This window comes from Oncorhynchus keta, chromosome 36, assembly GCF_023373465.1.
Source record: "Oncorhynchus keta strain PuntledgeMale-10-30-2019 chromosome 36, Oket_V2, whole genome shotgun sequence".
Taxonomy (NCBI): Eukaryota; Metazoa; Chordata; class Actinopteri; order Salmoniformes; family Salmonidae; genus Oncorhynchus; species Oncorhynchus keta.
Genome location: NC_068456.1, coordinates 14,233,680 through 14,251,932, shown reverse-complemented (window position 1 = coordinate 14,251,932; position 18,253 = coordinate 14,233,680). Strand labels below are relative to the sequence as shown.

General features: G+C 43.6%; 1 protein-coding gene across 1 annotated transcript in view; it reads left to right on the top strand.

Annotated features, from left to right (window-relative positions):
• slc24a3 (solute carrier family 24 member 3) overlaps positions 1–16,980 on the top strand; it is a 107,806-nt gene extending 90,826 nt beyond the window's left edge. The window contains exons 3-17 of the mRNA XM_035754301.2: positions 4,492–4,568; positions 5,425–5,499; positions 5,769–5,853; positions 8,041–8,144; positions 8,282–8,356; positions 8,867–8,892; positions 9,001–9,054; positions 9,174–9,301; positions 9,387–9,547; positions 10,269–10,542; positions 10,866–11,032; positions 11,156–11,270; positions 11,782–11,894; positions 12,687–12,752; positions 12,892–16,980. Of these exons, the coding sequence (XP_035610194.2) occupies positions 4,492–4,568; positions 5,425–5,499; positions 5,769–5,853; positions 8,041–8,144; positions 8,282–8,356; positions 8,867–8,892; positions 9,001–9,054; positions 9,174–9,301; positions 9,387–9,547; positions 10,269–10,542; positions 10,866–11,032; positions 11,156–11,270; positions 11,782–11,894; positions 12,687–12,752; positions 12,892–13,041 (1,670 nt within the window). The 3' untranslated portion in view covers positions 13,042–16,980. The remainder of the gene's footprint in view (positions 1–4,491; positions 4,569–5,424; positions 5,500–5,768; positions 5,854–8,040; positions 8,145–8,281; positions 8,357–8,866; positions 8,893–9,000; positions 9,055–9,173; positions 9,302–9,386; positions 9,548–10,268; positions 10,543–10,865; positions 11,033–11,155; positions 11,271–11,781; positions 11,895–12,686; positions 12,753–12,891) is intronic.
• The last annotated feature ends 1,273 nt before the right edge of the window (positions 16,981–18,253 follow it).

The window sequence follows — 18,253 nt, the reverse complement described above, 5'->3', positions numbered from 1 at the left end:
GTTTTGGTGTTTGTTGATGTATTTATTTGTTTGTTGTTGGTTGGAGTGTGGTTGAGGTATTTGTTATTATTCTCACCGTGTGTGTGCCTGTGTGTGGAGCTTTGTTTAGTGAAGTCATGCAAATCAAATCAAATTTTATTTGTCACATACACATGGTTAGCAGATGTTAATGCGAGTGTAGCGAAATGCTTGTGCTTCTAGTTCCGACAATGCAGTGATAACCAACAAGTAATCTCACTAACAATTCCAAAACTACTGTCTTATACACAGTGTAAGGGGATAAAGAATATGTACATAAGGATATATGAATGAGTGATGGTACAGGGCAGCATACAGTAGATGGTATCGAGTACAGTATATACATATGAGATGAGTATGTAGACAAAGTAAACAAAGTGGCATAGTTAAAGTGGCTAGTGATACATGTATTACATAAGGATGCAGTCGATGATATAGAGTACAGTATATACGTATGTATGCATATGAGATGAATAATGTAGGGTAAGTAACATTATATAAGGTAGCATTGTTTAAAGTGGCTAGTGATATATTTACATCATTTCCCATCAATTCCCATTATTAAAGTGGCTGGAGTTGGGTCAGTGTCAATGACAGTGTGTTGGCAGCAGCCACTCAATGTTAGTGGTGGCTATTTAACAGTCTGATGGCCTTGAGATAGAAGCTGTTTTTCAGTCTCTCGGTCCCAGCTTTGATGCACCTGTACTGACCTCGCCTTCTGGATGATAGCGGGGTGAACAGGCAGTGGCTCGGGTGGTTGATGTCCTTGATGATCTTTATGGCCTTCCTGTAACATCGGGTGGTGTAGGTGTCCTGGAGGGCAGGTAGTTTGCCCCCGGTGATGCGTTGTGCAGACCTCACTACCCTCTGGAGAGCCTTACGGTTGAGGGCGGAGCAGTTGCCGTACCAGGCGGTGATACAGCCCTCCAGGATGCTCTCGATTGGGCATCTATAGAAGTTTGTGAGTGCTTTTGGTGACAAGCCGAATTTCTTCAGCCTCCTGAGGTTGAAGAGGCGCTGCTGCGCCTTCTTCACGAAGCTGTCAGTGTGAGTGGACCAATTCAGTTTGTCTGTGATGTGTATGCCGAGGAACTTAAAACTTGCTACCCTCTCCACTACTGTTCCATCGATGTGGATAGGGGGGTGTTCCCTCTGCTGTTTCCTGAAGTCCACAATCATCTCCTTAGTTTTGTTGACGTTGAGTGTGAGGTTATTTTCCTGACACCAGACTCCGAGGGCCCTCACCTCCTCCCTGTAGGCCGTCTCGTCGTTGTTGGTAATCAAGCCTACCACTGTTGTGTCGTCCACAAACTTGATGATTGAGTTGGAGGCGTGCGTGGCCACGCAGTCGTGGGTGAACAGGGAATACAGGAGAGGGCTCAGAACGCACCCTTGTGGGGCCCCCGTGTTGAGGATCAGCGGGGAGGAGATGTTGTTGCCTATCCTCACCACCTGGGGGCGGCCCGTCAGGAAGTCCAGTACCCAGTTGCACAGGGCGGGGTCGAGACCCAGGGTCTCGAGCTTGATGACGAGCTTGGAGGGTACTATGGTGTCGATGAACAGCATTCTCACATAGGTATTCCTCTTGTCCAGGTGGGTTAGGGCGTGTGCAGTGTGGTTGAGATTGCGTCGTCTGTGGACCTATTTGGGCGGTAAGCAAATTGGAGTGGGTCTAGGGTGTCAGGTAGGGTGGAGGTGATATGGTCCTTGACTAGTCTCTCAAAGCACTTCATGATGACTAAAGTGAGTGCTCAGTTACCTTAGCTTTCTTGGGAACAGGAACAATGGTGGCCCTCTTGAAGCATGTGGGAACAGCAGACTGGTATAGGGATTGATTGAATATGTCCGTAAACACACTGGCCAGCTGGTCTGCGCATGCTCTGAGGGCGCGGCTGGGGATGCCGTCTGGGCCTGCAGCCTTGCAAGGGTTAACACGTTTAAATGTCTTACTCACCTCGGCTGCAGTGAAGGAGAGACCGCATGTTTTCGTTGCAGGCCGTGTCAGTGGCACTGTATTGTCCTCAAAGCGGGCAAAAAAGTTATTTAGTCTGCCTGGGAGCAAGACATCCTGGTCCGTGACTGGGCTGGGTTTCTTCTTGTAGTCCGTGATTGACTGTAGACCCTGCCACATGCCTCTTGTGTCTGAGCCGTTGAATTGAGATTCTACTTTGTCTCTGTACTGAAGCTTAGCTTGTTTAATAGCCTTGCGGAGGGAATAGCTGCATTGTTTATATTTGGTCATGTTACCAGACACCTTGCCCTGATTAAAAGCAGTGGTTCGCGCTTTCAGTTTCACGCGAATGCTGCCATCAATCCACGGTTTCTGGTTAGGGAATGTTTTTATCGTTGCTATGGGAACGACATCTTCAACGCACGTTCTAATGAACTCGCACACCGAATCAGCGTATTCGTCAATATTTTTATCTGACACAATACGAAACATGTCCCAGTCCACGTGATGGAAGCAGTCTTGGAGTGTGGAGTCAGCTTGGTCGGACCAGCGTTGGACAGACCTCAGCGTGGGAGCCTCTTGTTTAAGTTTCTGTCTGTAGGCAGGGATCAACAAAATGGAGTCGTGGTCAGCTTTTCCGAAAGGGGGGCGGGGCAGGGCCTTATATGCGTCGCGGAAGTTAGAGTAACAATGATCCAAGGTTTTACCACCCCTGGTTGCGCATTCGATATGCTGATAAAATTTGGGGAGTCTTGTTTTCAGATTAGCTTTGTTAAAATCCCCAGCTACAATGAATGCAGCCTCCGGATAAATGGTTTCCAGTTTGCAAAGAGTTAAATAAAGTTCGTTCAGAGCCATCGATGTGTCTGCTTGGGGGGGATATATACGGCTGTGATTATAATCGAAGAGAATTCTCTTGGTAGATAATGCGGTCTACATTTGATTGTGAGGAATTCTAAATCAGGTGAACAGAAGGATTTGAGTTCCTGTATGTTTCTTTCATCACACCATGTCTCGTTAGTCATGAGGCATACGCCCCTGCCACTCTTCTTACCAGAAAGATGTTTGTTTCTGTCGGCGCGATGCGTGGAGAAACCCGTTGGCTGCACCGCCCCGGATAGCGTCTTCCCAGTGAGCCATGTTTCCGTGAAGCAGAGGACGTTACAGTCTCTGATGTCCCTCTGGAATGCTACCCTTGCTCGGATTTCATCAACCTTGTTGTCAAGAGACTGGACATTGGCAAGAAGAATGCTAGGGAGTGGTGCGCGATGTGCCCGTGTCCTGAGTCTGACCAGAAGACCGCTACGTTTCCCTTTTTTACGAAGTCGTTTTTTTTGGGGGGTCGCTGCATGGAATCAATTCCGTTGACCTTTTTGTAAGGCAGAACACAGGATCCGCGTCGCGGAAAACATATTCCTGGTCATACTGATGGTGAGTTGACGCTGCTCTTATATTCAGTAGTTCTTCTCGACTGTATGTAATGAAACCTAAGATGACCTGGGGTACTAATGTAAGAAATAACACGTAAAAAAAATAAAAACTGCATAGTTTCCTAGGAACGCGAAGCGAGGCGGCCATCTCTGTCGGCGCCGGAAGTATAATTGCGCTGTTGGCAGCAGGGTTGGTTGGGTGAGTGGCTCCCTGAGTGATTGCCCTGTATGAGAGTGGGCAGCACTGGGCACAGAGTGGGCAATAGCCCTACCACTGGTTGCTTTGGCTGCAGAGCCACAGTGTGAAATGCATTCCAGTGTGTTGCTGACCTGCCAACTGAATGGTACAGTAGTGCCTACTGGGAGAATATCTCTGTACTGTACTAAAATGATGGTGGGAGGAAGGGATGGATTGAGGGTTTTGATGATCGGACTATGTAGTTGATTCAGCTTACTGGAACACACTATTTGAAAGCCACTCTGGACAATAGTATCTGTTAAATTATTAAAATGGGAATGTAATATTGGAAGGAGGTAGGGAGATAGATATTATACACTTTCTAAGGGACGAGGCCATTAAAATCGAACACAACGATGTGTCTTACAACCCTACACAATTCACACATCCTCACCCCTTCTTTTCTCTCTCTCTCTCTCTCTCTCTCTCTCTCTCTCTCTCTCTCTCTCTCTCTCTCTCTCTCTCTCTCTCTCTCTCTCTCTCTCTCTCTCTCTCTCTCTCTCTCTCTCTCTCGGGCCTTGTCAGTTCTTATGAGCTGAAATGGTTTTGTTCGGGCACTGAGGGCAGGCTGAAGCTCGCTGACTCACACAACCTCTTGGGTGTTCAGAGGGAGAATGTCACTGCACATTGTGCAGCCATCAACACGCACATACATTCACACACACGGCTCCCCTTACAAATACACACAAACAAACACACCCTGGCATGTGTGCGTGTACACACACACTCATGGCAATGCTATTTTTAGGTCCTGTCACTCAAATGGACTGTGTATGATAGTGCCACTGCACAAGTTTCTTCTGCATTAAAAAGACAGTGTTTTCACAGTAATATTGTGTGTGTTTTCTCTCCAGCGCTACATGAGTTCCCCACAGACCTGTTCACCAACAAGGAGCGGACAGAGGGAGCGGTGGCCTTACATGTCCTATTTGTGAGTGTAACCCCCCACCCCACCACCTCCCCGTTCTACACTCAACACACTATCTACTCTACATACAATGGCTACCTGCCATTGACCGTGTGATGCAATGCATTGACAAGCAGGATTGTGTCTTTAACACAGCTGCAGTGGTGGAAAACGTACCCAGTCATAAAAGTAAAGATACCTTCATAAAAATTGACTCAAGTAAAAGTGAGTCACCCAGTAAAATACTACTTAAAATATACTTAAGTATCAAAAGTCAAAGTATAAATAATTTAACATTCCTTATATTAAGCAAAACAGACGTCACTATTTTCTTGTTTTATTATTATATGGATAGCCAGGGGCACACTCCAACACTCGGACATCATTTTTAAACGAAGCATTCGTGTTTAGTGAGTCCGCCAGATCAGTGACAGTATGGATGACCAGGGACGTTCTCTTGATAAGTGTGTGAATTAGACAAATGTTTTGTCCTGCTAAGCATTCGAAATGTAACTAGTACTTTTGGGTGTATGGGAAAATGTATGGAGTAAAAAAGCAAAAAAAACTACTTAAGTAGTACTTTAAAGTATTTGTGCTTAAATCATTTATACCACGTCAAAGTTGCCTAGCCATCATAAAGAGGGCAGCGTCTCTCTGGCAGACTTGGGTGCCAGATGTTGTATAGAGACTTAGCTGGCATATGAGGCCAATGGCACAGAGTGTCTCAGCTTAGGATACCTCCTCAGAAAAAACTGACACATTGGGACACTATCACTGCATCACATGGGGATCTGAAAGGTTCCAGAACACTGCTGAGATTTGTTTGTTCTTATATGTGCATGCATGTTCTGACGATTTGTTATGTGTAATTCCTCTATAGGCAATGTACATGTTCTATGCACTGGCCCTAGTGTGTGATGACTACTTTGTTCCGTCTCTGGAGAAGATATGCGAGGTAAGAATGTAACACACTATTCTGTAACAGGGTCGGGGTCAATTCAACTGGAATTAATTTTAAGCACACAATTCAAGATGTGCTTTCTACTCCCCCTATACTCACTCTCTCTCTCTCTCTCTCTCTCTCTCTCTCTCTCTCTCTCTCTCTCTCTCTCTCTCTCTCTCTCTCTCTCTCTCTCTCTCTCTCTCTCTCTCTCTCTCTCTCTCTCTCTCTCTCTCTCTCTCTCTGTCGCTCTGGCTCTCTCTCTGTCGCTCTGGCTATCTCAGCGTCTTCATCTTAGTGAGGATGTGGCAGGTGCAACCTTCATGGCGGCCGGCAGCTCAGCTCCTGAACTCTTCACCTCTGTCATCGGTGAGACGTACAGACACGTAGATGGACACATCCACATCTTTCATTGGACACACACATACTTTTTTATGTTTTACTTTATCAGCAGTCCCAGTATGTTCTAAAGAGTGATAGTGATATGCAGTACCTTCAGGAAAGTATTCAGACCCCTTAACTTTTCCCACATTTTATTAGATCAAGGCCTTATTCTAAAATTGATTTCTAAAAAATCTCATCCATGTCGAACACAATATCCCATAATTACTTTTTTTCTGCTAATTTATTTTATTACAAAAACCTGAAATATCACATTTACATAAGTATTCAGACTCTTTACGCAGTACTTTGTTGAAGCACCTTTGACAGCAATTACAGCCTTGATTCTTCTTGGATATGACGCTACAAGCTTGGCACACCTGTGTTTGGGGAGTTTCTCACATTCTTCTCTGCAGATCCTCTCGAGCTCTGATGTTGGATGGGGAGCGTCGCTGTAAAGTTATTTTCAAGTCTCTCCAGAGATGTTCGATCGGGTTCAATTCCGGGCTCTGGCTGGGCCACTCAAGGACATTCAGAGACTTGTCCCGAAGCCACTCCTGCATTGTCTTGGCCGTGTGCTTAGGGTTGTTGTCCTGTTGGAAGGTGAAACTTCACCCCAGTCTGAGGTCCTGAGCGCTCTGGAGAAGGTTTTCATCAAGGATCTCTCTGTACTTTGCTCTGTTCATATTTCCCTCGATCCTGACTAGTCTCCTAGTCCCTGCTGCTGAAAAACATCCCCACATCTACCACCCCCATGCTTCACCGTAGGGATGGTGCCAGGTTTCCTCCAGACGTGACGCTTGGCATTCAGGCCAAAGAGTTCAATCTTTGTTTCATCAGACCAGAGAATCTTGTTTCTCATGGTCTGAGAGTCTTTAGGTGCCTTTTGGTAAACTCCAAGTGGGTTGTCATGTGCCTTTTACTGAGGAGTGGCTTCCGTCTGGCCACTCTACCATAAAGGCCTAATTGGAGCAGTGCTGCATAGATGGTTGTTCTCCCATTTCAACAGAGTAACTCTAGAGCTCTGTCAGTGACCATCGGGTTCTTGGTCACCTCCCTGACCAAGGCCCTTCTCCCCCGATTGCTCAGTTTGGCCGGGCGGACAGCTCTAGGAAGGGTGTTGGTGGTTCTAAACTTCTTTCATTTAAGAATGATGGAGGCCACTGTGTTCTTTGGGACCTTCAATGTTGCAGACATGTTTTGGTACCCTTCCCCAGATCTCTGCCTCGACACAATCCTGTGTCGGAGCTCTACGGACAATTCCTTCTTCCTCATGGCTTGGTTTTTGCTCTGACATGCACTGTCAACTGTGGGACCTTATATGGACAGGTGTGTGCCTTTCCAAATCATGTCCAATTAATTGAATTTACCACAGATGGACTCCAATCAAGTTGTAGAAACATCTCAAAGATGATCAATGGAAGAGGGGCACAGTGGTCTAAGGCACTGCATCGCAGTGCTAGAGGCATCACTACAGATCTGGGTTTGAGCCCGGGCTGTGTCGCAACCGGCCGCGACTGGGAGACGATTAGGCGGTGCACAATTGGCCCAGCGTCATCCGGGTTAGGGGAGGGTTTGGCCGGCCGGGATGTCCTTGTCCCTGTGGCGGGCAGGGCACATGCACGCTGACACCGTCATCAGTTGGACGGTGTTTCCTCTGACAAATTAGTGTGCCTGGCTTCCGGGTTAAGAGAGCAGTGTGTCAAGAAGCAGTGTGGCTTGGCAGGGTCATGTTTCGGAAGCTGCGTGGCTCTCGACCTTCGCCTCTCCCGAGTCTGTACGGGAGTTGCAGTGAAAAGTAGTATTAAAAAAGGGATGATCAATGGAAACAGGGTGCACCTTAGCTCAATTTCAAGTCCCATAGCAATGGTTCTGAATACTTATGTAAATAAGGTATTTCTGTTTTTTTTGTTTTGAATACATTTTTCCAAAATGTCTAAAAACCTGTTTTCGCTTTGTCATTATGGGTCATTGTGTGTAGATTGCTGATTGCAAATTGTTTTATTTAATCCATTTTAGAGTAAGGCTGTAACGTAACAAAATATAGAAAAGGTCAAGGGACACTATGTTGGCCATGTCAATACTTTACATGTACAAGCTTGTAACACTCCATTTTTATACTCCATTACCAACCATTGTATAACTTCTGTTCTCTTTCTTTCTGTCCCTGTGCAGGTGTGTTTATCACTAAAGGGGATGTGGGGGTGGGCACGATTGTGGGCTCCGCCGTCTTCAATATCCTCTGCATTATCGGAGTGTGTGGAATATTTGCTGGCCAGGTAGGTTTCTGTACCTTGACTTGCTCAGGTATACACACATACACCGGAAGGGATGAATACCCCGGGTTAAAATGTTGTCTATTCCACTCTCTCCCATTCTCTTTATCTTTTTTTCTCTCTCTCTTTCTCACTCTCAGGCGGTGCATCTGTCTCGTTGGTCTCTTCTGAGAGACTCCGTGTACTACACCCTGTCCATCGCTGCTCTCATAGTGGTGAGTGGAGCCTGACCATTGCAAACCAGTGAAGTGAGCCTTCATGGCTCTGCATGGTCAATCCGACATCTGCAGAAGTCAGACCATTCCTACTTCTTGCGCTTCGTAGAGCAGGGCTGTTGTGAAGGAAGTTGTCAAGGAAGCGAGTTTGTGTTTACACAGGACATCCCGCCCCCACCTACCATCAACCAATCATGTCAATGCGGAACTATACGGAGCCCGCCAAATTATTACAAAATTTGGGAGGCGCACGGCAATGCGGTACGGAGCTCAATTGGGCCTCCAGAGGCTCCGTAATTGTGTCACACCCTCCATACGGAGCCTCCGGGTCGCAATCCCAGAGTAGGATTTGAATTTTAGTATGTTGCATCCTGTCGATCAGAGGGTGCAACTACAGTGGATCCATACAGTGCTGTTTACATCAGAGAATGGTGAACCACAATGTTTTTTTACCGTACTTCCAGGCATTCTTCCAAGTGTTCAGTATCATTCTTCTTTTTCTCCTTACAGTTCATATATGATGAAAAGGTTTCGTGGTAAATATGGCTTTCACTTTCTTGTCTATACAGTACATATGTTATGTGTTGTATTGTATAGCTGTTAAAAATCTGCTTCAATTGAATCCCTCTTGATGTTTGTTCCAGGTGGGAGTCTCTGACACTGGTTCTGATGTATTTCGGCTACATTTTGATAATGAAGTAAGTCTTGTGTCTGAAACCATCGGTGCACACTTCAAAACAATGAAGTCGGATCCACGTCCTTGTTCTGTCCCTCTTTGTCTAGGTTTAACTGTCGCGTTGTTCGCTTCTGTGTATAGGTTTAACTCGAACATTGTGCGCTTCCTGGAGAGGCGGAAGAAGAACTCGTCCAGCCTGGGGAATGGCACAGCCAGTAACGCCGACCTGGATGATAATTGTGATGCCACCGCTGTCCTGCTGAAGAAAGGTATGGTCTGCCTGTTCTGTCATACGTGTGTCTGTGTGTGTTTGCATCATGTCTCTCTCTCTCTTTCTCTCACGCTCTCCTGTAGCTAACTTACACAGAAAGCAGTCAGTGTTGATGGTAGATGAGTTGCTGTCAGCCTACCCCCACCAGCTGTCCTTCTCTGATGCCGGCATGAGGATCATGATCACCAGCCACTTCTCCCCTCGCACCCGCCTCACCATGGCCTCACGCATGCTTATCACTGAGGTAGGACCACACACACACACACCTCACCATGGCCTCATGCATGCTCATTACTGAGGTAGGACCACACAGACACACACACACACACACACACACACACACACACACACACACACACACACACACACACACACCTCACCATGGCCTCATGCATGCTCATCATTGAGGTAGGACCACACAGACACAAACACACACACACCTCGCCATGGCCTCATGCATGCTCATCACTGAGGTAGGACCACACAGACAGACACACACACACACACACACCTCACCATGGCCTCATGCATGCTCATCACTGAGGTAGGACTACACAGACACAAACACACACACAGACTTTCCCATTGCCTTCTGCACACGTGGGTATTTCTGTTTGCTGTGTGGGTATGAAGAAATTATATTCTTACAGCATACTTATGCTGTACAAACATGTTCAGAAAATGGCATGTGTTTGTACAGTATAGGCTATGACTAGATACCTGTTTTTTGGTAAGTCATGTCATATGACATGGATTTTAACCTTTATTTTAAGCCTTTTCCAGAAATGGGAATTAGACCAAAAAATTAAAGCAATTTTCTGAGGGTGGTGCTGGTCTATCTAACACTAACAGAAAAGGGGATAGTTTGATGAAAAAGCTTTAAATAAAGTTTAAAATCCAGGTCATGTGACATGATTAACCAAAACACAGGGCTTTAGCTATGACGTGTGCATGCATTTGTGCAGAGACAGCGTCTGATTAGCACCTGGCCGTTCACGAACGGAGACTCAGAGATCACGGTGAAAGTCGGCGGTAGGCGGGGCCTGGAGAATGGACTGGGCGGGCCCGAAAGGGGCGTCAATGGTCGCCGTGGTCACCATGGAGAGGACGACAGGGGAGGGGTGGAGTCTGGCAACGAGACGGAAAACGAGAACGAAGACAATGAGAATAATGAGAATGATGAGGAAGAGGAGGAGGAGGAAGAAGGGGAGGGACCTTTCGTACCCTTTCATGCCCCAGGTATAATTTTTTAAATAACATTGAAAGGGTTTCAAACAATTTTCAGTCTCTCTGAGCTCTCTTTATTGTGTTGGTCAGCCACATTCACACCCACCTAAAGGTATTTTTAGATTTCCTCAATAAAAGCATCACACAATGTAATCTAAGCAAAGAACACATTGAAACTAAATCTCTTCTTCCTTTCTCTATCTTTTTCTCTCTCTCTCTCTCTCTCTCTCTCTCTCTCTCTCTCTCTCTCTCTCTCTCTCTCTCTCTCTCTCTCTCTCTCTCTCTCTCTCTCTCTCTCTCTCTCTCTCTCTCTCTCTCTTTCTCTCTCTCTCTAGCTGGGTGCTGTAATAAGATCAAGTGGCTGTTGGCCTGGCCTCTGTGCCTGCTCTTGTTCTTCACGGTGCCTAACTGTGCCACCCCTCGCTGGGAGAGATGGTTCATGGTCTCCTTCGTCAACTCCACCCTCTGGATTGCTGGCTTTTCCTATGTCATGGTCTGGATGGTGAGGACACAGACACAGAGACACAGAGAGACAGACAGACAGACAGACAGACAGACAGACAGACAGACAGACAGACAGACAGACAGACAGACAGACAGACTGATGTGTGTCTATTCCCTTCAGGTGACAGTGATCGGGTTTACTCTGGGTATCCCTGATGTTATCATGGGCATCACCTTCCTGGCAGCTGGCACCAGTGTCCCTGATTGCATGGCCAGTCTTATAGTGGCACGGCAAGGTGAGGACGCACAGAGTACTTTCTCTACCAGGCTGTTTGCATTGCTGCTCACCTGCCCCATGAACCAACACCCAGGAATCAAACAGCTCCATACGGTCTGTGTACCTGGTCAACAGAGAGAGGGGAAAGAGAAGGGATGAGGCAGTCTGGGTGTCACCCAGGTCCCCTCCCAACCTCTGTGACAGAGTCGTGTGGCAGTGACAGAAGAAAACACAGTGTGGTTCCTTCCTCCATTTTTTAAAATCTGTGTCAATTCCCACTCCCCCTGTCAAATATTCATCAGTCTGTCTGAGAGGGGGAAATGGGAACCACATTCCCTGACAGTCTGTTTGTTGTTGTTGTGTTTGTTGTTGTTTGTGGCAACCTGAATACCTCAGCAAGTTGGAATTCTTTATTGATGTTACAGATGTTTACCAACATCTCTCTCTCTCTGCCTCCCTCTCCCTCCTTCTTATGTCTTTTGATTTATATTTCTCGGCCTATGACTCATCTCTCTCTTTCTCTCTCTCAGGTCTCGGGGACATGGCTGTGTCTAACTCTATAGGCAGTAATGTGTTTGATATCCTTATTGGACTGGGACTACCCTGGGCCCTGCAGACCCTAGCCATCAACTACGGCTCCTACGTAAGTAGCAAACACCTAATCCTGACCGTGTACGGTCTTTAGTAAACCTCTACTAGCAATACACAATCAAAACTGGCATGTACAACCCCTGTGACACTTAGACATGCTCGGCCTATTCTGAGAAGGTCATTTTGATGTTGCTTTATCATGTGAGAGATGACACAATTGATCTTCTGTCCAGAGCCCTCTCTGCTCATGTCATATGGAACCAATGGTATGTAGGTTTATATACAAAATGAGTCATGTCATGCTAACATAGCCATTAGAGCATGTGTTATTTGTGATCTCTGTAGATAAACATATCTTCCAGCTTGGCATGGGAGGGAGATGGTCCTAACAGCTGAAAGAGGGAGGAGAAAAGTAGCTGTCTGCAGTCCAAGTGAAATATAGAGCTGAGTGCACCTGCAGCCCATAACCCCACTAGATCAAACACACGTGGGGGTGCTGTGAAGGAATGCCTACATACAGCTTTGCTGCTTTTGGAGTGTGACATGATTATTCTGAATGAAGGCTTTGACTGTGTGTTAGAGAATCGAGCTGTGTATTGAGGGTGTAGAAGAGGATACACAGAGAACAGCTGATGTACTGTATTCATTTCAGAAGGGCTCGAATTCAAAAGAGATGGTGTCCTTCTAATGCATCAGTTTGGTCGTGTAAAGTTGGTGTTGTTTTTCAAACTGTTATTCTCTTTTGGAAATAGCAGGTGTACCCTTTACACTGGTGCAAAAGTGTTGTAAATCAGTTCCCAACCCCGTGGTTTATCGTCTTCTGTTTAACCCGTTCTTCTCTTAGATTCAACTGAACAGCAAAGGGCTCATCTTCTCTGTGGGACTTCTGTTGGGGTCTGTGTTCCTCACGGTGTGTGACCTTTTAGTACTTTTTAAAATACTCAAATGTACTTGTGCTTTGTATTTTACACAGTTTATGCAAAATTGAATTTCAATTGAGCAACTATATATATAATTTCTTCATCTCTTCCCACCTCTCTCTCTCTCAGGTCCTGGGGGTACATCTGAACGGGTGGAAACTGGACCGTCGTCTGGGCCTGGTGTGTCTGTTCATGTACTCCATCTTTCTCTGCTTCTCCATACTCATAGAGTACAACATCTTCACTTTCGTCAACCTGCCAACCTGCAGAGACCGCTGAGGCTGGCTTCTCTCTCCTCTTTCTCCTCTCTGTCGCCCCCTGTCTGTCTGCGGCTCAGATCTTTTTTTTTATTATTCAAAGCAATTGTTTTTGAATTTCGTCTCTTTTCTTTATGGTCAGTGTAATATGGAGCAGACCTGGTGTGTGGGGTTGTTTTTAAACAGGAGAGGAGATGATTGGGCACACACATGCGGGAGCACAAACTGACTTGTAAAAAGCTCTCACGAGGACTCGTGAACAAAGCTATTTTTGTCGACTACTGCCTGCTTTGATGTGAAGATTGTTTTTGTTTGGGATTTATTTTGTAAAGGTGATTGAAACTGCGTTATATTCTACAGTGTGATCTTGACTATATTTTATAATGTAATGTGTTTAATAGCTGCTAACTGTCTTGGAGGATTGCCGGCCTGAAGAAAATTGATAGTCTACTGGAATAGTGTTGTTCTTTGAACAATATTAGCAATGATTCTTATGGTTGATCATGTCAATGGAAATCATGTAAGGTGAAAGTGCCAGGTGACTTGATGTAAATAGTTGACAGAGGACATTTAGCTGGATGACACCCCAGACTTCTCATCAAGATCTGTGGGCATTACCCCCCCCCCCCCACAATCTACACACACAGACACTGTTGTTGAGCAGCAGTATGTACACAAAGATACTTTTTAAACATCGCTTAAGCAGCTTTTATTGATTCTGTCCCTTTTGATTTAATGTATAGAGTCGATTTCAGGAGAGGACAGGATAAATGGAGTGCATTTGGTTGGAATAGGCAACGGCAATATGAGGTCAGATATGCTATACTGTTGGAAAGTGAAAGGTATCTCTAAAAGATAATGAAATGTGTTGAATTAGGGGTTTTGTACATTTTTACCCTTTGTAAATACACCCAGACGACAGATATTTTATTTATTAACTTATTGAACATTATTTATGCATATTTGGAGGGGGGGAGGGGTGTCTGCATTTTAAATCCAAATCAATCCATATTGGTCTCAAAGTTTAGTTCATTTTGGAGATACTGTCTGCAGAGCTTAGTGACACCAACACTCCTTGGCATGTTGTGAGACTCAAGTCAAAAGTCACTTTTCGGAAAAACATCCTTTCAACACTCTTTTGACTCTTGCAAGAGAGGAATTTCTACTTAAATTATTCTGAACATTTACTTTATGATGGACTTGATTGAGATGGTAACAATTTATAGAAGAAAATGTATTGCTCCTTAGCAAGTCCAACCTCTTCAGTGAGAATGTATTTACACTGAGGTATATTATATGTGGTACCTATCCAAGGTGGGAAACTCTGTTTCAATGCCCATGAATGTCCCTACTTGCTGATTGTTAGGACAATCCCCTGGTAAAATGAAGCAAGCGATTGTGAAAAAGAGTGAACTCCTTTCTTTCCACTCATGTAGCTCAAGAGAATGAGATGTGCTGCTACCTAGGGGCACAACCATGAATAACAGCACACTATTGGATTCCTACAGACTTTCTCCTATTCAAAGTAACTTTTACCAAATGTACATTGCCTGGAAGGACTTCCTGTTTAAAGGGTGGCACACAGAGGAAATGAGGCGTATCTGTACTAATTACTCCTAGTGATATTATTCATAGGAGTAGAGATCATTGAGAATGACAGAGGCCTCTAGTGGCCAAAAAGTCATATTAGCATGGGCAGCGCCATTGAGGGCTTCCACCATTTCAATATAGTCAACTGGGTGGGACTTCCAACTTCATTGGCTGATCCCTCCTTGTGACCCTGTTGGCATCATGTCCACCCGGGTCATCAGGAGGGATCAGCCAATCCTGAAGAAGAAAATGTACTACTTAAACATGGAGATGCGCTCATGTTGTCACAGATGCTATAATGCCACATATACAAACATTAGTCCTCGATCTATCTCTATGGTAGGGATGCACTTTGAATAAAGCATCTGAACTTTGACCTGACCTGGTGTTGGTTGGGCTGTGGTAATTTGTGTTTTGTAATGCACAATGTTTAGAGGTTGTAGTACATTTAAATCACTGCTTATGTCTTTTGCGCCTTTAGTTTAAAGGGAATATATCAGACATCATCTGTCAACCTTACAGGGGATTCTGAGAGACTGTTGCTCAAGGCAAGCCAACCAGCAAAGCACCATAATTATATTGGCCCTACAGAAAGTATTATATTTCTCTCTCTATCCTCTCCTGAAAGCAGGGGACCACTGTTAAAACACTGTTCAAATCTTGATGTTTCACCTGGTGGGTTTATTTCATAAATGCAAATAACACATTTATTGGAGAAGAAAAATGTTGTTTTACAAACTGCTCTGAATTACTTATCTTGTGAACACTCGTTTCATGGACCAATAGCACAACATCTCAAATGCATAAGTTATAATGGGAAAAAAGTCTCAGAATGTACAAAGTCTTAGGGTTGCATTTGTTTTTAAAGGATGTTTGTTTGTTTTTGTTCATATCATATTTATCATATTTTCCTCTGGAGATTAGTATAGACAGAGCACAACTCTAGTGTCAAAGGGAAACAGGGTTTATCATTAAAATGTCAAATTATTTATAATGCAATAATTATGAGCTTTACAATGTAAATATGTTGTTTGTTTGAAGGCACATATGACAGTTTTCTAGATGGTACACACACGTACACAGTAGCACATCTATCTGTCAATAGAGGAACATCTTTCTTGTAGGACAGACTTAAGGCTAAATGGTTTACAGAAATCTGCACTGGAAGCTTGTTATGAAAATGGGACTTATCTAAATATCTACCAGCCTATAAGTTAAAGGCTCCCAACTCTCTTTTGTTTTGCAAATATCATACAAATATCCCCATGCAGCATTCAATATACAGGTATTTATGTTGAGGGGAAAAAATTATATTCAGTGGCACATCTATTGTAACTGAAATGTTAACCAGTGACAAGTTCATCATTGACCATAATAGCATGGACAATATGGTCAGATGTCATGTGTTGCTGTTCATTTATCCCTGTATTACAGCTTCTACAGTACGTTTGAGGATTATGTTCTAAAAACATATACTATACGATCATGTGCTTGAAATTAACCAAACTATTGCCAAGAACTCATCTGCAGATATGAGTGTCTTGAAGAAATGAATATTTTAATAATTGGTGATATAAACATGGTGATATATTGCTGATGTACATAGATATACATACATGTAAATGTATTTATATATTTAGTCAACCTATCTGTCGAATATATTTTCATAGATGTGATCCTTGTTACCCTCCTTAGTCCTTGTTTTGTGGTTGAGATTTTATTGATATCACTGTATCCTTTGTTAACTCGCATGGATATATTTTATTATAATACATTATTTATGGCAATTATAATGTAATTGAATGATAGTTATATACAGTACCAGTCAAGTTTGGACACACGTACTCATTCCAGGGTTTTTCTTTATTTTTACTATTTTCTACATTGTAGAATAAAAGTGAAGACATCAAAACTATGAAATAACACATATGGAATCATGTAGTAACCAAAAAAAAAGAGTTAAACAAATCAAAATATATTTTGTACTTGAGATTCTTCAAAGTAACCACCCTTTGCCTTGATGGCAGTTTTGCACAGTCTTGGCATTCTCTCAACCAGCTTCATGAGGTAGTCATCTGGAATGTAGAGAAACCCTTGAATGAGTAGATGTGTCCAAACTTTTGACTGGAACTGTGTATATATATATATTAAAGATGAACTAGACACAGCTGTTAAACTGGATTTCCTAGATGACTGCATTGTTGCTGATAGGATTGCTGAGTTTAACGACGTAATGTTAATCAAATGGCCCAAGGTATGCCTCCTGAACAGGGAGATCTAGACAGAATGGTTTACTTTGTGTTCTAATGTTTCAGATGTTTAGAATAATTTTGCTACTTGAGCATAAATAAAGAATTTTTGCTTAAGGTAATGCATGTATCCATGTGTTGCTTTGAATCCATACTAGCTCCAGAAAAGCTGTTTTTGTTCAACAAAATCCATTATGTACCTTTAGATGTAACCGAGAAAGGTACAGAGAGAAATTCACTAAAACTGTATTTTCATGAGTCAATTACCTGATGTATAATTAAGCAATACGGCCCGAGGAGGTGTGGTATATGGACAGTATGCCACAATTAAGGGCTGTTCTTAGGTGCAACGTGGAGTGCCTGGATACAGCCTGTAGCTGTTGTGTATATTGGCCATATTCCACAAACCACAAAGATGCCTTATTGCTATTATAAACTGGTTACCAATGTAATTAGACCAGTAAAAAAATGTTTTAAATGGTCATACCCATGGTATATGGTCTGATATACCATGGCTTTCAGACAATCAACATTCAGGGCTTGAATCACGTGGTTTATAATTTCACAATACATACTGCCTCCTGTATTGTGTACAGAGTTTTGGGGCATTCAAAACTTTTGGAGCACACATTGGACAAATTAGCACAAAGTAGTGACCATCACTCTAGTCTTCAAAAATGCTATCAGACTCTCAAAATGCAGAATAGTATGTTGCTACTCCCAAACTCAAGTAGATGTTCCCCCAAGTAATCAGTCTCAGCATATTATAATGTATTCAACATTCCATCAGAGCTATGTGAAAGCATTATAGAACGTTGCATCAACTAGGCCAAGCCAGGGGGGGTCAGTCGGGCTCACTTTGGCCGACAATGTCTCATAGGGATTTTCTTGAAGCTCTATGTTCCTAGAGTTGGAAAATGTGTGCTAGTGCCATCATTTTTTCCCATAGGGATTTTACCCTATAACAAACCATGTCAGCATAAGTTATTGCTCACATATTTCCTTTATTGATATATCATTGAAAAGCTTAGAATCACAGCTATCAATCAAATACATTTCTGGAATTTGACCTCTAGAGTACATCTCAGAATTACCTACACTACCGTTCAAAAGTTTGGGGCCACTTAGAAATGTTCTTGTTTTCCATGAATACATACATGAAATGAGTTGTAAAATGAATAGGAAATATAGTCAAGACGTTGACAAGGTTATAAATAATGATTTTTAATTGAAATAATAATTGGGTCCTCCAGACTTTGTTTTCATCAAAGAATCCTCCATTTGCAGCAATTACAGCCTTGCAGACCTCTGGCATTATAGTTGTCCATTTGTTGAGGTAATCCGAAGAGATTTCACCCCATGCTTCCTGAAGCACCTCCCACAAGTTGGATTGGC